The 22384-nt window shown below is 35.3% G+C and overlaps 1 protein-coding gene across 2 annotated transcripts; it reads right to left on the bottom strand.

The window, feature by feature from the left end:
- Window positions 1–303: 303 nt before the first annotated feature.
- Window positions 304–21477, bottom strand: LOC128986975 (gastrula zinc finger protein XlCGF57.1-like). 2 transcript variants are annotated; one of them, XM_054407623.1, is made up of 11 exons: window positions 21266–21477; window positions 14518–14584; window positions 10639–10769; window positions 9453–9584; window positions 6274–6323; window positions 4515–4602; window positions 3919–4082; window positions 3554–3683; window positions 3166–3369; window positions 2145–2419; window positions 304–1153 (listed from the first exon to the last, which is right to left on the bottom strand). In XM_054407623.1, the coding sequence occupies exons 2-11, from the start codon at window positions 14525–14527 to the stop codon at window positions 679–681; spliced, it is 1659 nt and encodes a 552-aa protein (XP_054263598.1). In that variant the 5' UTR covers window positions 14528–14584; window positions 21266–21477; the 3' UTR covers window positions 304–678. The 2 variants fall into 2 exon arrangements, with proteins under 2 accessions (XP_054263598.1, XP_054263592.1); XM_054407617.1 differs by having other exon boundaries at window positions 9447–9584.
- Between the last annotated feature and the right edge of the window lie 907 nt (window positions 21478–22384).

Raw genomic sequence — 22384 nt, forward strand, 5'->3', positions numbered from 1 at the left:
AGACCTACAAAAATACCAAATTTATCAGTCTAAAAGATCAACCTTACTAGTTAAGTATCGAGTACAAATTTTTCAGACTTGTGTTATTTTTAGAATGATTTTGGGGTGACTCGTTTCTTGTTTGGCTATGTTTACAGTAGTAAAACATGTCTCACACTGCTTACACTTGACTTAACAAAACTTCTCATAATTTGCAATGTCAAAAAAAATTATAAAACCATTAATAAAGCAATATTTACAAGCAACGAATTAATTAAATAAGAACGCCTTCCCAAAGGAAACGCAGGAAAGGAAACGCTCCTGTATTGCATTGACTTTCTACAGGCCTTTTTTGTAGATGTATACTGACTCCCTCATGAATCGAATCGATTTTTGATCACCACTGAATCGAATCACGATTCGATGTATTGAATCTGAATTTTGATGCATTTTCGATACATTGCACAGAGACGGATGGTGTTTTTGGCCTCTAGGATCATAAAAACCAAAAAGTAAATTGGCCTAGGTCTTACCATGAAACGGGTAATAGCTTATTCCCAATGGGAAATTCCTATTACCCTATATAAGGCATATGAGGTTTATTTTCACGTACGAGGCAAAGCCAAGGACAAGAATAATTATAGCAAGTGGCTGAAAATCACTTTCTGTACAGAAAGATGACAAAATAATTTCAACCAATCAAATATCAGTAACTTGAGTTGTGATTGTATCACTCTGCTCGAAGGCTCTACTAACTGTTGGGAAGACTAATCTTTGTCCATCTTCAGTTATTACATGAGTTTCAAACATGTTATTGGTGACTATAAGGGGAACAACACCGATCTCTTGATGAGTTTCTTCTTTATGCTTGGTTAGTTCTTTCTTGGAACCAAAAACAAACAAGCACTGACCACAAGTGTGTGCCTTGGAGTTTCCTTCCTCGTGGGTCTTCTGGTGTTTCACAAGGTCATTTTTCTGAATGAACCCTCTACCACACTTGTCACATACAAACGACTTCTCGCCGCTGTGAATTCTAAAGTGAACATTCAGCGCTGCTTTCCTTTGAAAATGTTTCCCACAAACAGTGCATTGGAATTTTCTTTTGCCGCCATGCTTTTCAGAATGTTGATACAGGTTATTTCTTGACCTAAAGCCTTTTCCGCAAGTATCACACCTGGAAGTAAAAAGATAATAGGCATTGCATAATTGAAACAGAGAATATACTGTATATGAAAACTAAGGTTAAAAAGTTGGCTGACGTAGTCAATGATAAATACAATAGTTACCTGTGTAGATGTTTACACACAAGCTGCAGGCAAGTGTGGAAAGTTTCTTGAGTGCAGCAAAGGCACTTTGCACTCGTGTTGCACATCATATTTTCCTGCAGTTACTATTAAGCATAAAAATAATTAGTCTTTCAACCGGTAAACAAAACATTTTAGGTTAGGTTAAATCCAAGCGTTGAACAAAATGGGCAACAACTGCACCAGCTGATTGTAGTCGTAGTATCTTTAAGTGTTGCCAACCTATTTCCAAGTGTACACGGATTAAGTGCATAATAAAAGCACACGTTTTGTATTGTTTTTGGGATATTGCCATTGGTCATTGGTGGACGGCAAAAAAAAGAAGCGTGCGGTAAAAGCAAGTAAATGCAGCAATTAGAAACTTTCTGTTCTATAATCAGAGCAAGGAAGCCAACTTTCTGTTCTATAATCAGAGCAAGGAAGCCCACTTTGTCAGGTGATTGTAGGAAAAATAATTTTTAATACAAGATCTTCTTAAAGCATAATGTAAATGTTGTGAGTAATACGTTTCTTGATTTATGTTTACAAGTCTACACCTCTCTACTCCTACTTAGTACTTTTGTGAGAAGAAAACAAATATGACTGTGCCAGATAGTGTATTCCACTATAAAACTGGTTTAAATAGGTCAAAACTAACTGTAATGTTTAACTTAACCCCATCTATATTGAAGTTTAAACATAAGTTTCCTGAATTTCAGGTTGTAATTTATATTGTAGTTTAAGATAAAATGTTTGTTGGGAATAAAACGTAAGAATTGCAAGTATGTTGATGTTAGACCAATAACATGAGAGCAGAGCAGAGATATGAGAAATTGCTGATCGCATGATAGTCAGATTGTTTGTCTGCATAGCATTGCTTACTTGAAAGGTCTCTCGCCAGTGTGCTTGGTCTCATGTGCTTGCAGCAGTTTGAGCAGCAGGAAGCCCTGACCACAGTGAGCGCAGCGGTGCGGCCGCTCGTCAGAGTGCTGTGAGCGCTGGTGGTACACTAGAGAGCGCTGAGACTGCAACAGCTTGCCACAATCCCCACACTTCACTGTCAAACTGTTGCCACCGTGCACTTTATCCATGTGTGTTGCTAGTATCCTTTTGTTTGTAAATATTTTATCACAAAAATGACATGTGATTAAGTAATCCTGTAAATTAACAACAAAATTAGATATCCTGTAGCCAAAATGGTGTGTTAATTTGGGTAAGATTTATTTTCAGGTTCGTTTTTTCCCAATTACTGAGACATTAAAATTACAAGAATACAGATTACAGAGAAAAAGTTAATGTTCAAAATCGTATTTCTATTGGATTTAAGTATTAAATTTATAAATTGAATGGTTCTGTCAAATAATGTAGAACTTGAAAGTGGTCATTTTGTCAAATGTTGGTAAACACGTAGGGACTACACCACAGGCCTGACCAAAATTTGCAATAATTTCTTTAAAACTTTTCTCAAGGAGATGATGATCATCTTTTTATCATCTGTTTATTAGATACCGAGACCGATACTACTGGTATCGAAATAAAAATATCGATAATATCCAAACGTCCCTACTTCTGAGCTTAACAACAATTTACATGTAGCAATTTTGTCCAAGCTGTATCTCGTTTCCTGTTTGAACAGTGTATTTTGTACCCTTATTTTTGGAAATCCAATTTCGAGGCCAAATAGGTCAGCCTGCACTATGCCGCCACCCTAACCACCGTGCTAAAAGGGACAATGGTGGAATGGTGGCAAGTTGAAGAACTGCTGAACTTATGAACAGAGTTCCCTTGCGACCAAACAATCTTATTGACTTATAAAAATAAAAAAAAAAACAGTCAACAGTCATGTAGTACAGAAAGACAACAATTACTATTTCTAATATATTATTGAGCTGGACGTACCTACCTTGTCTGTAATGAGGTCTTGTTGCAACAGTAGCCTTATCTCCTGTTGACTGTGTTGTCTCCTATGAGAGAGCATCTCACTGTAGGTAGAGAACTGTTGTTTGCACAGGGAGCAGCTGAAGGACCGGCCTTCCTCGTGGGTCTTCATGTGAGCTCTCAGATTAGCCTTGCGAGAACACAGCAGACCACAGTGAGGACATGCCACCTGCACCACAGATCAAACATCAAAGTGACACATGGGAAAAACCTCCTAGTCCTAGATATGTAAGGCCAGGTGCTAACATAAAGAGATGCTACAAAATGCCTAACATCACAAACATAGTAGAACTATGTGCACAGATTTACATGGCATTTAACTGTTGTTTGAAGTCCAGCGCTATCTGAGTTACCTTGGTGTTCTGCTGGTGCACCTGGAGATGTTGTCTCAGCAGGGCTCGGCTGTGGAACTGCTTGTCACATTCTTGACAGTTGTATGGTGTCACGCCCTGGTGAACATTCATGTGCTCTGACAGATGGAAGCTGTACAGGGCAAAAAAAAACATTTAGGTAATAACTAATATTTATATAAACTAAATATATCTAATTTATAAAAATAAAATTAGGTCTTAGCCTTCTTGGTTTTTTTACACCAGCATGATCTTGGACCCGAGTTGGAACATAAGTTAATTCCCAACTGCCCCGGAAGGCTTTTCACACTGGCAACAGGAACTGGGCATTTTCAGGCAAAAACTTAGTAATTTATCAAACCACTTACTTAGTCCTGAAAGACTTGGTACAAATTGTACACTGAAACTTCTTCTTGAGGTTTTCAGGTAGATGAGTGCGCTTGTGGGCGTGTAAGTTTGTCATACTTTTAAATGCTTTGCCACAAACGTGACACAGCACCGATGACGACAACTTCTTTTCTGTCTTCTTAACCTGCAAAGGATTTAGAGTTTCATAACCAAATGATAAACTTGATTCTCCATCTATGTGCCAACATTATTTAGAGAGTTAAATCTAAATTTTTTAAAGAGATATTGTTACAATTTAAAGTTGCATTCCCTAACCTTGACCCTTATTAAACAACTAATAGTTTGGTCTCTATTAACTAATACATAAATATTATGGAAATTAATCTTAGGTCATAAAATAATATATTAATATTTACAAGGCTACAAAGAAGGGACTGTAATAAGTGTGCATTTCTCGATTGATATGAATGCATAATAGTTTCCTGTTTATTTACCCTTATTTATTTACCCTTGTTTATTACCCTTAAGAGTTCTAGTAAATCACCGCCCCACTACGAGGCTTGGTTAAATCACGAAATTCCTAGGTTTTGAGGCTCAAAAATCAAAGATAACATACCTTTTTATTTTTTCCATCTGTTAGGTTTATTGAGCAGTCATTAGCTTTGGGGTTTTCACTATCTAATATTTCTGGTTCTAACCCCTCCCTGAAAATTAACATAAGTAAATAAAGGTATATTTAGTTATAAACTAAAACAATATAACCAGGGTCCATCATATATATTAAAACAAACAAGGTTTTTATTTCACGATTCTGAATCAACCACTTGACGGATATTCATTATTTTCGTGTTGAATGAAAGATAATTTCGAGAACTAGGGAATGTCGAAACCATCATTTTAGTTTAGGGTTTCGGATTTCTATAAATTAAGTTTTAATTTTTACAAAGTCTAGCAGCCGATGCTAACATTCTAGACTAGCTTTTGGAATAATTTCATTTGCTTACCGTAACAGCTGTAAACATACAGCGTTTGTGACACAAATTCAGCATTTGGATGAAAACAAAATGACATACGTAGGGTTGACTTATTTATACTATGTGTAATGCTATAATCATTGATACGTTCATTTATTTGGTATGAGGATGACAGATTATTTAAATATAATAGTAAAATACTAGATGTTTTTAGTAAAATTTTTTGTTTGTTTTATTGCAATATAATTGGTTTTAGCTAACAGCTGGTTGAATATGAAAATATTCTATATAACTATGAGGTTAGTTTATTTACTCTAATTTTTTATTGATTATAGGGAATAAGTATGATTCTATAACCATTGCTGTATACAAATCGAGGCTCTACCCCCGAGTCCTCAAAGGAAAGCTTATGCAAATTATTTTAGTGTTCGTATTTATATGTTTTAATTCATCTTGGCAGTGACAATCTCCAGACTGGGGATCTACATTACTACATTAGAAGAGGCAGGGGAAAGAAGATAGTGGGAGGCCAGAATCCTATCAAAGTTTCAGTGGCCACGGAAGTAAGATAAGATACGATACGGTAAGTTGTGTAGCTACTGTACTCAAAATCAGTGGGTTTGTGGTTAGTGTGTGTGTGTGTGAATCGGCCGCCAATCTCACTCCAAGGCTTTTCAAATCGACACAATCGCGGTTTTATTGTAAAATTATCGGATTAAAAATGCTTATCGTATAGGCCTATAATCGGTTGAAAAAAATAGGTAGTTACGTGCTATTTGTTTACAAGATGATTTTCCTTATTACAACTGCCAGAATTTTTCTTTGTGCGTGTAAACTAGCTGTTCTGAATTGTATTAAGTTTTAATCGACTTCTTGATTCCCGTACATAGGACAGGCCAACAGCTCATAATACATTAAATTAAAATTAATTGTATATTGAGAGAGAGTTTACTACGTTGATAAAAAGCACACTGCACACATCATGTGTGCATACTTTTAGCCACAAAAAGTACTCTGACTAGTGAGAAGCTGTTTCATTGAATTTTGTTTCTTCTATTTGGTTAAATATACAATTGCCGTTTATTACTTTGACAAATTCTCACATGGTGTATCCACTACTACCAAGGCCACACTAAAAACAAGCCGTAATGCTCGTCAATTTTGACGTCACGATAGAAGATAGCCATGACGTAGGTATTTATTTATTTATTTTCCAAGGAAAGATTAACACAAGCAGCTGATCACAAATGGCAAACATTACATCATTGCCATCTTCTAACGTGACGTCATTATTGACAAGCATTACGGCCTGTTTTTTTAGTGTGGCCTTGCTCCTACCCACCGATTTTCAGTACAACAATAATGAATCTTTATCTATTCAAGTCTTGTTATTTTACATACCAAATGTCAATATTTTCTAGTTTACAAAGGTCGTCCTCTTCCTCCTTTTCCTAGAATCAAACAGATTTATAAATATTTCAACATTAACTGGTAAATCCTACACACAGCATAAGCTGATTATTAATTTAACTTTTCATTAGAGGATTATACACAGGCTATGGCTTATAATTATTTGGTCCTCCATAAATATGATTAACTAAAAACAATAATAACTCCATAAAACTCTATTCACTGCAATCTTAAACTGGGTCACTTTGTGCATCAATTATTAATTCTTTTCCATAGCCATACTCAGTTAAGGTGCCAATGACAGAGGAGTGGGGTACAAAAACAGTATTTAGTATTTAGTATTAGGCTTTCCCAAATTAGCTGGTAGGCTAGATTGATTAATGAATCCAGCCACCTGTCTTTCATTGTTTGGCTTTTAATTGACTATTCTACAAATAATCATCTCGTATCAGAAAAAAAGGCATCAAACTAATTACATAATTACCAAGCACTCATATTTGGGTTGAATGTTCATTGCATTGCATGGGTACAGGGCCGAATTACCATATGGGCATGGTAGGCACGAGGCAATTGGCTTTTTTGGGGTGCACCAAAAAATTGGAAAATAAATAAAATGGTGATTGTATTTGCATGAGATCACGGTAAGCTTCTGGTAACCCCTCGCAACCCGTAATCCCTGGACATCGTAATCGACTCCCGCCATAGCGGAAAAATCTATATCATATCCCGCACTTGTCTGAAGATCATCATCGTCTTCTGCCATTGCGGTAAAATTATGACTGTTTCCCACGGTTGTGTTGACATAATAATCGTCTCTTGCGATTGCTGAAAAATGGTTATCACAGATACGTCACGGTTGTCATGCGCGACCGCGGTAAATTGAAAATTCCAGGAAAAACCACAAAATTCCCGGATAATTCCCGGTAAAAAAAAACTCCAGCATAATTCCCAGTTTAACCAGGCGGTGTACACCCTGATATAATATATATTGTGAAGGGGAGCTACCGTACTATTAGTTTTGCATATTAGTTTTGCATGGGTACTAAAATGAGCTAAATCGCTTGAATACCTTCCAACAGACATAATTTGATGGAATTTCAATTTAACCCTTAATCTAGCGCTGGTTCTGTAGGGACTACAGAAAATTGGTTTCTCAGTAGCAGTGGTCCTTGACATGGGGTTAGGTTTTTATATTATTATTAAACCATGAAAACAGTTTTAAACCGCAATGAATCTTATACCATTAGAAAGATGACATTCTGAGGAGGGTGTATTTTCATATATAAAACATTATTAAGTGAGTATTATGTAGCGATAAACATAGTTTGAAAAACTAGAGAATCCAAATTATATTTTGGCGGCGGAACGTTTCCATCACCTGACCATCAAAACAGCTGTTTTTGGCAATCGACAATTGTGTACAAATATTATTACATATTCTGAAACTACAATAAATTCCCTACAATTTATATATCCCCCCAATTGTTGTTTGTAAAAATGTATGTACCGTAGTTTAAAAAATGTCATAAAAATTATGTTTTTTCTTAAAAATTTCAAAATTTTACATTCTGAAGTCAATTACTCAGGATCTTTATGATTCAACTGCATACGGTATAACTATATATTTTTAAAAATACCTTTTATTTCTCTACTATGCAGTACCGGTATCATATTTATTTCCTGTTGATGCATTTAATTATTTCCTATTTAACAAAAAACATTTAAACAAAAAAAAGAAGATGTACAGTATATCAATTTTTTTAATGAGTATTTCAAAAACATTGATATTCCTACGTAGGGAATCATATTTCACACAACCTTTACTTTTAGATTAAATGTGTTAAACAATTTTCTTGTGGATTGGTTTTTAAATTTCTAATGTTCATAATCTGAAAATTTGCAAACCTTTTGATACTACGCTCTAAACGCATACACAAAAAATGTATATATATGTCCTACTTATATTCAGTGTTAGAATTGTAAAAAATTAGGTGACGGAACTATAACCTATTTAATGTAATTTGTACCTATGTATGTACCAATTTAAGCCAATATTTTTATCTTTCTGAAAGGGAGGTACCGGAACTCCGTTCCGCCGCATTCCCCCACAAATCGAGCACTACTTATATTCACAAACAAACTGTTCCGTGGTGAAATATATGTGGACTTAATGACAAATCATAATTCAACAAGTTTTAAACATCTGAAACTCAATACAGTGCGAACCCTTTCCTGACTTATTCTTAGCCCGTGTCCTCTCATTGGTCAATTTCAATGTTAGTGGAGAGGGAAAGACGTTCCGAATCTTCAATGGCCACTTGGTCAGTTTTGCATGTATTATCATCACAGCCATAAACCTTCGAACCGCAATCAGCGCATAAATATATAATTTTTTCCCGTTCAAATACATTAATACGTTGTAAAAGTTGTTTTTTAGTTCTGTTATGAACTTTTTAGACAGTGATTTATTTAATTTTAACTTTCACTTGAACATGTGCTCGAGATCGTGCACTGACTTGTGACTTTTGTCAAAAAAAGGCGTTGTTTCGTTTAGTTTTTACGTACGATCTGGTTTTAAAGTGCTTTGATATTTTGGAGAAAAGTGTATTTTGTGTGATCTTTTGCCATTTTGACTGTACCATAGTCATCGCCCCCCCCCCCCCCAAGAACGTCGCTTCAGTTCCCATAGAAGGCGCCTTCTCCCCCTGCTGAGTCACTCCCCTCGCTGATCCCTGGACCACGTTGCTGAGAGGCCCTGTACCAGCAGCCACAGCTTCCCAAGGACCAAAAGTGCAGTAGTATTATATCAGCTACTGTGCTCCATTCAAAATATTACTTGCACTAATCAATTTACTAAGCAAACGTTATCGTAGAACTTTCATGGTGTTGTTTCTTGACGATCTCATTGACATTTGTAAATTCTGAGAAAAGTGGCACATTGCTGTAACCGAGAACGGTATTTCGTTGCAGTTAACACTTTCTGTCTTGTTGTCCAAGAATTTACTCATTAACTAATTAACGAGCGACTGAGCTTACGTTCGGGAGTAGGTAGATTACAGGCATATTATTCAATATGTTACCACTACAAATGGGCCAAAATATACCCGCCACTGGTGAGTAAAATTACCAATCTGGTTAAGTACAATATTTGCTAAATATGTTACCATTACCTTATTTGGAAGAAACATCTGGTGCAGTTTGAAGGCTGCGCTGTGGCTGGCTTCAAAGAACTGTTGAAAGGTATTGAGCTGAGATATACATTTAAGGCACACTTGCTGGGGCAAACAATCATTCTCCTTTACCTGTAAATAAAAATGCACATAAACATTTATTCAATTTCTAATAACAATTGATTTAATTATTTATCATATTTATTGCACTGTGATTTTCCATACTGACTGATACAGTTCATTTATTTTTTCTCACATTTAATAAGAATTCAATTAAATGCAAATTATTTATAAAAATTTTTTATTAATAAGACAGAATACGATTAAATCTTTAGAAATTAGAAACCAACTACCTAAATCTGGTCATGCTGAAATTAGTCATTGGGCTGTTAGGCTAATATGGGTAAGAATATGTCAATTTTGTTGACTCCCTCTATTTCCGATCCATTCGGTTCAAACATGGCATTTGCATATGACTAATACTCTCATACACGCAAAGCACCTCTTTATCCATAAACAATCCTAGGTTACATAAAAAAACATTACTGTGCACTGAACTGATGTTACTGCTGTAGGTATTCAATTATTTTTTAGTTGAAAAATATTACAGTAAGTAAATTAAGTTACGTCTTAGTAACACTTGAATCATATATTTATACTTATACTGTTTTAACAAGAAGAAATATGGTAGTGAAGATCGATTTTGATTGGATACTCATCATACTAGTCATCAGACATAATATGCGAAAGACCTGAAATACAGTAACTTATGACGGGTGTTTATAGGCATAATTTATTTACTTTCCGTAAAAATTTACAACTCCTTATATGCTGATCAAGAAGTTATTTTAAAATGTTGTACACATGATGAATGGTTTTAAAGTGGTTCCCGTAATTGAGGTGTGATGGTTTAAGATATTCATTGTTTAGAGATGGGTCCAGTCCCAAGATGTCTAACAAAAGCAGTCTAGTAACTTATTAGTAAGGCAAGCCTAATAAGAAAAGGGATTGGATAATTTTCTTTCAAAACTTAAAAATGTAGCTGTTATTATTATGTTTATTATCGTTAAGTAGGCCTAAGACAATGTTATTTTTGTAGTCCTACACACTATTGTAGAATGATGAAAAATATTATTTTAAGCAAATTCTCTTAATTTGATAATTAAATGAATCAAAATACTATCACCTTTAAATGTATATGATCCTGGATCTTCTTTTCTAATGCCATGCCAATCCCATCCTCACTATATATAAGAATAAGATTGTGACCTGCGGTCTCCAATCCACACACTCTGCAGTATTGTTCAATGGACAGAGCTGTTAAAATAAATAAAAATTACTCAGCAAGTGTAAAATATAGATGAGTTAGTTGGACAGTGATGACATGTTTGACCATAAAGGTTGATGGCAAAAGAAGTATCTGTCTTACAAATCCATCTATACATCCCACACACTATTTCAGAAGATTTAGGCCTACAACTAACTAGCGGCTAGTTGCACATCCCGTGCTTCGCAACAGGATGAAAATACTTAAGAGAATATATTGTGGGTCTTAAAAACAAATGTAAAAAAAACAGTTAACATGCACCCACCTTTGTCTATTGAGACAAAACTCAATAGTATAGTAATTATTGCTTTTTTTAATGAAGATCTATTTGGTTTATGTATTTTAAGCAGTGTATCATAATCAAAATTAATAACTTGATCGCAACATAGAAAAGATATGAGTCAAAATGTCAACTCAGGGCCAGGGAGCCCATAAACCCAGGAAACCCATATGAATACAAAAATAACAGTTCATGCATCTTCAATATTTTAAATATGATTAAATACTGGTACAGCCTTTAATGTGGGGTTCGTCACTTAACAGAAAGTTTATCAAGTTCATATTTTTCAGGGAAATTTCGGGGAAAGATCTTTCATTCAAGTATGAGGTTTAGGGTTTTCTTAAAAGTTTGTGATCCTTATTAGCTTTATACATAGATTCCGTGATATTGTCATTAATGTCAAACTAGGTGAATTCGCACGAAAATAAATTAGGATATTATAGCAACGTCGTTAGAAGTTGCGTCGTTGTATCGAGATTGGTCTTGAGCTCGATCGTTGGCTATATGCATTCTAAGTTCTTTTTGCTGTTCAATAGGAGTATAGTTTGCAGGACCGAGCTCATCATGCTGACAACTTGTGCGTATGGATTAATATCAACCAAATGTTGAGTAAAATGTGCATGAGCTCAGTGCTGCAAGAGCCATTAGCTTTGATTGGCATTCTTTCTTGAACAGTGGTTTCGACGTCCGTACATATAAATTTGGGCATATGTGGGATGCTCCCCTTCTGACGGTTGAAAGGTGGCAAATGGGTGATAAATACCTTATAGGTACATGAAAGGCCCTCCACCGTTATGTTCTTCAATTTTAGCTCGAGTGCTGACCATTGCGAGCGCAGAGTTGTGTGATCTAATGTCCTCTTTGTAGTTTCTGCTCAAATGATTTGCTCCATTAAGTAGGATCTGGATATAATAGATTTCTCGGTATGGAGGTAGCTCGGTTCCTTTATGGCAGCAGGATGAAAATGCTTCGCCTCGTCCTCTTTGTTCTTCTTTAAAATGTAGCGCACCACATTTCTGACATTTTAATGCCATCTCACCAAGTGAATGCTGCTGAATTCTTGTATTTGTCAGTGTAATTTTGTAAGCACACGTTATTGCCACTAACTGTTAAAGCTCCTCGGCTCGGCTCCTTACGTTTTTCATTGCTTGCCATATATTGACTTGCCGTGTCCGACCAAGGCCCCACTGGTCCGACCGGCAATATTTCTTTGTCGTCGGGTCCCTTGCATGTTTAAACGAAAATATAATGTAAAACATGTTTTTCGTCATATAATAACATTTCTTTGCTGGGGTTCTAATTATTTTTAAAAACATGCAAACTATTTACATTTCAAAACCAAACAAAACAGCTGGGATTTAATTTTTTTTACTAATGTATTGACATCTGTTTCGTTTCAGAATATAATAACATTCAAATCAATCACAATGTTATCCTTATGGAAGGAACTTTGAGGGCAGCCCACGCCCTTAAAAAGGTATATTTCGAAAAACTAAAGCCAGTTTGCACATCTATACACCTAGAGGAACATTTTGGTATATAATATGTGGTGTTAAATCTTAAAACAAAAAAGCCTTATTGTTAACAAAGTTTCATGTCGCGTATTAAATATATAATAGATATTTGAAGAATTTGGTGAATATTTGAGTCTGACAAAGGCAGTTAAGGAGTGCTTAGCTTACACACACATGTTAACTTAATCTTACCAAGCTTTGTCGTATGCCAACCTGTTATGGAGATAACCTTGTTTATGGATATATTTTAATCAAATTTGGCAAATTTGTTTATTTCAAACAAAGCTATCATCATTTCAATAAAAAGCACACCTCAATACCTTCCCTGCAGCAGGAAATCTATAGGTACTTATTAAAATACAGCCCCCACTATCCCGTACACCTCCTTTTAGCCTATCTAATTTCCACATAGGGAATAAGCTATTACTGCAGGTCTCATGGTGACTTAACTTTATTTTTAAAATATTCCCCTGACTTTTGGCCTTTTTTAAAAACTTTCCCTGACTTTCCAGGTCCTTGGGAACCCTGTACTTATAAACATTTTGACATAACTCCAATTATTGAAGATGGAAACTGTTTATTCAGAAGTGTTTCCTATTGTTTACATGGAAAACATGATATTCAACCAAAGTGTGTTAGTAAGGTAACAAAACAATGGCATCTATACAGGGACTACATAATAGCAATAGGCGATCTGACATACGGACAAAACTTTAAGATATTATGGAATTCAACTGTTTACGATAGAGTTATGACTGTTTTTGGCAAGTTGGGAAAGTTAGTCAAAAATTTTAACTAGTTAGAAGTTATTAGTTAGTTCAGTAAAAAATAACTGATAAGTTAGTTAGTTTAAAAAGTAACTGATAGAAGTTATTAGATTAGTTAGTTTTAAAACTAACTTAAAATTCATTAATAGCCCCGGAACTGTAATAATGACTAATAATAATGGTTTTTTATTACACCTGTCGTCAGTTCCAAATATTTATTGTATATTATTTGGAACTGACAACAGGTAATAAAAAACCATTATTAGTTAAAACTAACGAATAAAATAGAAGTTAGCCAAAAAAACTAACGAATATTGCTATTCGTTAGAATTTCTATTCGTTATTCCCAATTATGGTTTTTCGACAATATGCTGGACATGTTGAGTTGTGTAGTTTAAAAAAAAAGTGATTTGTATCCCGATTGTGTCTTCAAAGTACATTGTGCAACAACCAATATTGTATATGACTATGGTAATGGACTCATGAGGTATAATTTACACTTCACTGGGGGTGTTGACAATGGTCATCTTATATATTAAAAAACTTTTGCAAAACTTATGACAGCTAGCCTGACCATACTACTGAACCGAATTACACACGGGGTTGTACTTAAAGAAAGGTTCTCGGTCCTATATGTGCAGGTTTTATTTGCATTTTGAGAATATTTATGTTTTGTTAATTGGGTCAAAAATGGAAATTCAACTTTTCTCATACAGATTTAACATGGGTTAAACTCTAGGCCTATATATTAAATAGACAAGCACGTTTCTTGAAAACTTTTATTCTCAGCTCCTGTGCATCGCAGGGAAAATCTATGCAAACTGTTAGAAATATATTTCCCTGTAGATGTGCAAAATCCCTTTATAAATTAAAATAGGCTAAAAAAGCACAAAACATTAATTTAAAATTCTTAAAAATTAACATGGACAAACCAATATGGCAAACCATGTTGGTGACAAAATAACAACAAAATATAAGCAGGAAAATTAAAACAAATGGAAGAAATCCCAATCACATGTTAAAAAACAGCCTGGGGTGAAAATAGAGAAGTTTGCACAATACATACTATTGGTCGAGAGTTTTCCACCATGGGGCGAGCTCTAGTAGCCTATTATAATAGGCCTAATATAATTTTGTCAACCCTACAAATGCATCTGGTTTCAATTGAAGTACTTACCTTGAGCCATTTAAAAAAGTTAGCCTAGTGTATTTTATCAAGTAACTGCAATCTGCATAGTCGACAACTAGAACAAAAAAAATTTGCTGTTAATAGAAAGTAAAGGCAAAAACACATTATGTTCTTGTAGAGGAAGATATTATATGTAAGCTAAGGCTACTAGAAAAGACAAGGTGAATCATAAACACAAACAAATGATGTTAACTTACTGGCCAGAAAGATTTAGGATTGCTTAACTTAAATGGAACTGTCTCTTAACCATATGTTAATGTTATTAGTATAAGGATTCGGGCCAGTTACATCATTTTCACTTTCTCCTATGGAGAGTGGACATATTTGTATTAGTCCCTCTGGACCCAAAAAAATTGTTTTTGAAGTGATGTCTGTGTGTGTGTCTGTATGCGTGGATGTGTAAAGAGCTACTACCTAGACACCTGTGGTTCGATTTGATGAAATTTGGTATGTAATGTAGGTACTAATCCATGGTACCTCCAGGGATTTTTTTTAACTTTTTTGAAATTTTGTTTTTTAGTGGTTATTTAAGAAAAACATAAAATAACAGAAAAGTTTGATTTTTTTGAAAATGTCAGAAACAATTTTGATAAAAATGTAATAGGCCCTAGGCTATATTGTAGCCCTTTAAATTGTGAACAAAATGGTATAAAACTCCCATTCCTGCAAAAATTATGGTTCAAAAGTTAATACAGCTTTTGTGAGTTTAACTTACCTACAAAAAAATAACATAGGTAGTTAGTTAATCGCATCCCTTACCCATGCTATATATTAGGTTGTTGACAAGCTAATGGGAGAAAGTACGTGTCAGATAGGTACCGTTTATTTATGTTTATGATCCATACCAGTTTCTATTTTAATATTTTTGATATCTACTAGCCTATGCAGAAATGCCGCTTGCTTCTTTAAAATCAAATTTTCATCTGGATATCTAAGATTGAATCTTACCCATCGAAGTAAATAATACAACGTCTATAGTAGCCTACATACTATAAGCTAGCCTACATGTTAAATTAAATGCTAAGTTAGAACAAAAGCATTTAGGTGAGTTGGATTGTGTCAATTTATACTTGTACTAAGATATAAGAAAAGAATGTATAGGCTACAAAAAAGGTTATAGGCCTACTTAGGGCTTCACTTTACTTTAAGTCCTAGACACTCATTTGAATGAAAATATCAATCGATATAGGTATCAATTATTTTCAATTGATTTTTAATATCATTTTAAATTATATATCAGCTGTAATTATGATCAGTTAAGGTAGTTTATCTTAAATTTGTAAATTAAAATCTACCTGATTTTCACCTCGTATTCTAACTTTCATATCTTCGTTACAGACCTCACATTTAGGAGTAGGCCTACGGTAGGCTATCATGTACTAATCCTTGATCTTGCATCCATTTGAAACAATTTTTAGGACTACACCAAATACTCTGACTTAATTCTCGATGATAATTCATGGTGAAGTTCTTTAAAAATGACTTATAGCCTACAAACAAAAACAATGAAGAAAACAAAAATGTAAATATTAAAACATAAACAATGCAATAATCGATGTATAGAATACCGCATTCAAAAAAGTGAGTAATCATAATATTGATTAATCGATATTGAATAATCGATATAGGCCTATCAATCGGTATTTTCATTCAAATTAATGTAGGACGTAAAGTAAAGTGCAGCCCTACTTGGGACCCAGACTTGTGTTGCAGCTTTGCTAATCCTCCCTTGTAACAGAATCAGAATCTTTATTGTCAGTTAACATTTTCACAAATGTTTTGAGGGGTTTCACAGTTTGTAGTCCGGTGGCTTAGTGTAATTACCGTTACCTGGCGGATAAAAGCATCAAATTTGGTATGAAGGTACCTTAGGGTATACTAATAAATTTTAGCCTAGGAGCCCTTTTAAAATTTTAAATATTTCCATACACGGCACCAAAATCCAAAATGGCCGATAAATACGACAAAAACTACTTTTAAAACAATCCATTCTGCTGTTAACTCTAAAATATAACTTAAATCCACCCAAGACTCTACAATACAAACCGGAGACATACTAAATTATATGAAAGAAATCTTATGTGTGTCTGTGTGTGAGTGGGTGGGGGTATGCGTGTGAGTATTTATGTAACGAAACCTGTACTGGACATTGCGCAAAAATGGTCAAACCAATTTACTGCAAATTTGGTGTGGACTTTGTTAGTATCATGTGTCAACATTTAGATCTGTTTCCTTTTATTTATCTATTTTTATAATTTTATTTTGTTTATTTTTACAATTTTCATCTTTTTTAGCGAATTTCCCTATAGGGAAGTAGCTATTACCGTAGGTCTCATGGTAAGACTTAGGCCCGGGACCGATTTACTTTTTCATTTTGATGTCCCCAGAGGCCAAAAACACCATTCGTTCAAATTTTTATATATGTATATATATATAGATATATATATAGATTTATATATATATATATGTGTCCGTGAACACGATAACTTGAGTAATTTTTATCCGATTTCGATGAAATTTGGTTTGAAGGTGTAAGGCGGGATAAACTTGAATGAGTTCGCGATCCAGCATGATCAGACCATGGGAACAGGGTTTTATGGGGGGTTTTATGGGGTAAAAATTGGTTTTTCTCACTTTTGACTCTCAAAACACAAAATTTCCCAATTTTTCTCTAAACTTTCTTAAAGAGCTTAAAAAAACAAACAATTCAGTATATCAAAGTGTTTTTGTACGGTTATTGGTTACGGAGAAAACTAAAAAAATGGTAAATTTAAAATTCCCATGTTATTCTTATGGAGAATATTGTAAAATGTTGTAGTTTGCTTGTTTATGGATATATTTTGATCAAACTTGGCAAATTTATTTATTTAATAGTAAGCTATCAATATTTTACTAAAAACACACTTTATTAGTTTCCTTGTAGCAGCAAACCTAGGTACTCGTTAAACCTAATGTTATTTAAATAGATCAATTGAAAATCAATTCAGCCAAATGGAAATTCGCTTAGACGGCAGGTTTGCTGCGGCGGGGGTATTTTTAGATCTACAGAGTTAGGCATAAGTATGGAAACCCCCAGTTAACTTTTTAATGCGTTGCAGTAGGAAAACCAAACTCGGCATATATTTACAAAATAAAAAATTGCACTTTTTCATCAAAATTACCACTTTGCCTCAGCCCCCAAAATGGGGTATTTTGGGGGCAGCCCCAAATGTTCAAATGTAAACACCAATCATGTGACCACTCATTTTAAAGTAGTGATGTGACGAGTCGAGTACTTTCCCAACTCGAGTCAATTCGACTCGATACCACAACTACTCGAGTCGGTACTCGAGTACTGGACTCGATTCTTGCCTGTATACTGTATAGCACCGAAGCTGCTCGTAGCTGCCGTGCGAATACTGGAAATGGAACTTGTTTGACTCGGACTCGAGTCCCTTTACTCGAGTCGGACAGACTTGGCTCGGACTCGTTTTATACTCTGTGTAGATTTAAGATGAGAGCGATTCATCTCACATTGAGTTGATAATTAATTATGGATTTTATTCGTTATTATAAAACTTAGATTAATAACAGTCTAATAGTGTCTTGACCCGAGTAAGCAAATTACTCGAGCGCTATGTACTCGTAGCGGATAGTTTTGAAACTATATCTTAAACATTTTAGCAGTGTATTAATACGAATTGTCAGTGTCAAGCACACAAGCGCTGTCGACTCGTAGTGGCAAAATCTGGAACAACATCCGAGTCTCGACTCGAGTAGACGAGTATTAAATGCACCCAACCCAAGCGCTATGGACTCGTAGCGGCGGATCTAGCAAGCTTTAGTTCACGAGTAATAGTACTCGAGTATCGCCGATTTGGTATCGAGTCGACTCGATACTTCATTGGACTCGATACTTAACGAGTCAAGTACTCGACTCGTCACATCACTATTTTAAAGGGTTTATCAAGAGAAGTTGAATGGTGCAAACCAGAGGTCAATATCCCACTCCAAATCGAAATGGCAGCCATTTTAATTATTCAAGATGAGCAAGCAAAAAATAAAGTCTTGACAATCCCAGTTACTTTAAAAATTTAATTATTTAATACTGACCAAAAGGTGAATTATCTTTTTTTATAAAGGTATGTAGAGTTTAGTGTTCCAGCTATAACCTGTTAAAAAGTTAATAAGGTATATTTCAAAATGACTGCCATTTTGATTAGGGGGGAATATCTTGGTGTCATACTGGACCGCACACTGACATTAAGGCACATTGTATTGCGACAAGAGGTAAAGTCTCAGCGAGGAATAATATCATCAGGAAGCTCACCAGCAGATGCTGGGGTGCTAACCCTAATGTCCTCAGAACCTCAGCTTTAGCGCTCAGTGTGTCGGCTGCGGAGTACGCTGTACCAGTATGGAATGCATCGCCACTTGCAAAAAAGGTTGACATTGCTGTCAATGACATGGCTCGGATTGTAACTGGGTGTTTAAAACCAACCCCAGTACACAAACTCTATCCTATCATAGGGATCACTCCTCCATCAATCCGACGTGATGTCGCTGCCGACGCAGAAAGGACTAAGCAAGAGACAGACCCTCGTCACCCATTACACGGCCACCAACCTGCAGAGCGACGGCATCGGTCCAGAAAGAGCTTTTTATCACGGACACGAGTCCTGGATGGACCACTCTCAAGCAATCGGGTGGCAAGGTGGTAGGCCACGTTGACTAACCCTTCCTTACCAGCCAGGAAGGAACTTATGGCTCCTGGTGGAGGCCTTCATTACACGGTGTGGAAGACCCTAAATCGAATTAGGGTCGAGGTACCAAAATGCAAGACAAACATGCAGAAATGGGGTCTCTTACCACACGAAGAAAACATTTTGTGCGCGTGTGGTGCTGTTCAGGATCCTGGCCATCTGCTGATCTGCCCACGCCTAGACCAGTCTTGCACTTTAGATGATCTTTTACATGCGAATGACAAAGCCATATCGGTAGCTATTTTTTGGAAAAGCAGAGTCTGATTTCCGGACACGGAAAGTAAGCAAGTAGTATTAGGGGGGGGGGGGGGGGGCAATATTGACTTCTAGTTTGCGCCATTTAACTTGTCTTGAGAAACCCTTTAAAATGAGGGGTCACATGATAGGTGTTTACATTTGAAAATTTGGGACTGCCCCTAAATACCCCATATTGGGAGCCGGGTACAAGTTCTAACAGTAATGAAAAAGTGATTTTTTTTTATGTTGTAATCATGTGTCGAGTTTGGTTTTCCCCCTGCCACACGTTATAAAGTTAACTGGATGTGTCCAGACTTTTATCTTTAATTTGCTTGCTCATCTTAAATTAAAATGGCTGCCTTTTTGATTAGGGGTGCGATATTGACCTCTGGTTTTCACCATTCAATTTATCTTGATAAACCCTTTAAAATGAGTGGTCACATGATAGGTTTTTAAGTTTAAAAATTTGGGGCTGCCCCAAAATATTCCATTTTGGGGGCTGAGGCAAAATTATTGTAACTTTGATGAAAAATTGCAATTTTTATTTTGTAAATATATGCCGAGTTTGGTTTTCCTACTGCAACGCGTTAATAAGTTAACTGGGGGGTTCCATACTTTTGCCTAACCCTGTAGATCTATAAAAAAACAAAAATATATGAAAATTGTAAAAATAAACAAAATAAAATTATAAAAATAGATAAATAAAAGGAAACAGATCTAAATGTTGACATATGATACTAACAAAGTCCACACCAAATTTGCAGTAAATTGGTTTGACCATTTTTGCGCAATGTCCAGTACAGGTTTCGTTACATAAATACTCACACACATACCCCCACCCACTCACACCCAGACACACATAAGATTTCATTCATATAATTTAGTATGTCTCCGGTTTGTAAATTGTAGAGTCTTGGTTGGATTTAAGTTATATTTTAGAGTTAACAGCAGAATTGATTGTTTTAAAGGTAGTTTTTGTCTATTTGTCGGCCATTTTGGATTTTGGTGCAGTGTATGGAAATATATAAAATTTCAAACGCAGAGGATACGCGTCCGGTAACCGGACGTGGATTAGGCGTCTGGCAGTTACTGTCATAACCTAACCTAACCAACCAAACTTGCTGATAATTAAAAAATCAAATGAAGGTTCAATTCTCTTCATAACATAAAATTATAAATGCCAAAAATTCTAACAAAAGATGTACAGTTAAGAAGAAATTACATTCAAAGCAAAATCTGTGACAAAAAGTTAAAGAAACCCATGGGTTTCGAACCAGGGACCTCTAGGATATCAGCCGAGCACTCTATCCACAACACCACGGACAACGCTGACCGAACATCGTATCGTTGTGGTAATGGCGTTCCGGGACCCCACAACCCGGTGACGTCACTACCGGACGCCTAATCCACGTCTGGTTACCGGACGCGTATCCTCTGTGAATTTCAAAAGGGCTCCTAGGCTAAAACTTATTAGTAGGATACCCTAAGGTACCTTTATGCCAAATTTGGTGCTTTTATCCGCCAGGTAACGGTATTCGTAAACTAAAGCCCTAAGCCACTGGACTATTGGGACAAATTCAGTACACTATCAATGAATAGGATACAAACCCTTTTGTATTCATTTGTGCTAGCCTATTCAGTCATTCAATTGGGAATTGGTTTATAGGGCCAAAGAATGATTCTTATCCAAATAAAAAATTAATTAGCTTGAAAATAATATGAATCTACAATCACAATCATAGGCAAAACCTACTTACTGCAAACTTTTTTACTTTCAAACGCTGTACAGTCCCACTTCAATTAAGTTATAATATAAATACAGTTGACTCAAATGTCAATTATTTAAGTTAACCTATATCCGGCATCCAATTTCCAACTATGGGCACATTTTGTATTTCTATTATGAAAAATAAACCTTGAAGGTATATTTATTTGATAAGATAACGTAACGTACACGTTGCCACTCTTGCTTTGCTTTACTTGACACTTGACAGATAAAGGTGACAGATGATCATATCAAATCAGATTGGGATTAGATTAGATAGAATGATTAGATTTTTTTAAATACTCTTTTTTATTTTCTGATTCGTCAAATAAGGCTAGCAAAACAATATTTGACCATGCAACTGTGAGATTTCCATTTTTATTTTGGTGGTCCATGACAATCTTTATTAATGTGTCTTTATTAATGTGTGGTTTGACACGGTAAGTAAACTATGTTTGTAAGTTTCATTGGGTGAGCATGTTTTCCATTATAAATATGGGTTTATAGTATGTATTTTTTGTTAAACAACAATTCAGTTTTTAGCGAATTTCCAAAATAGAAATTAGCTATTACCCCGTAGGTCTCATGGTAAGACCTGGACCCGGGGGCCGATTTGCTTTTCGTTTTGAAGCCTAAGGGGGCCAAAAACACAATCCGTTAGAATTATTATCCCTTCGTGGTAATTAGACTACACTTAAGAGTGTTAGGAATATAAAAGAGGATCTCCTGCCTTATTTTAGAAATGGTTAGTCACAGGTTGAATGGAGTTTTGCACTGCAGTTTAAGGAACCTGGACTAGCTTTTGAACTGTTTTTCAACCAAATGAATGCCATTTTCAATGAATATTTCCCAGCCAAGATCTTGAACAAAAATAATAATAAATCAACCAATAAAGTCAAAAATTCAAACCTAGAAACTAAGACATGATGATATACTCCAGACCAGAGCTTGCTAGATATAAGCATTGACCATAATATATAGTCAATTATATTAGGACTTGGTCTTAGCATAGATAAAACATACTCACTCCCTTGTGTTGCTTTAGTCTATGGTCTTAGCTGTAAGAGATAGATATTTTATCTGCTACAGGTCAATAACCTAAAGGCTAAAA

Source organism: Macrosteles quadrilineatus, unplaced genomic scaffold (assembly GCF_028750875.1).
Source record: "Macrosteles quadrilineatus isolate MER2022 unplaced genomic scaffold, UCM_ALF_1.0 Scaffold_1__1_contigs__length_201487025, whole genome shotgun sequence".
Taxonomy (NCBI): domain Eukaryota; kingdom Metazoa; phylum Arthropoda; class Insecta; order Hemiptera; family Cicadellidae; genus Macrosteles; species Macrosteles quadrilineatus.

What these genes read in the sequence shown, in the direction of transcription:
- LOC128986975 (XM_054407617.1), bottom strand. An exon ending in TTCTTCCAAATAAGGTAATG is followed by an intron (nt 6,324 to 9,446) that starts GTAACATATTTA and finishes GTTTGATTCTAG; the next exon opens with GAAAAGGAGGAAGAGGACGA. An exon ending in AAGACCTCATTACAGACAAG is followed by an intron (nt 2,420 to 3,165) that starts GTAGGTACGTCC and finishes GTTAATTTACAG; the next exon opens with GATTACTTAATCACATGTCA.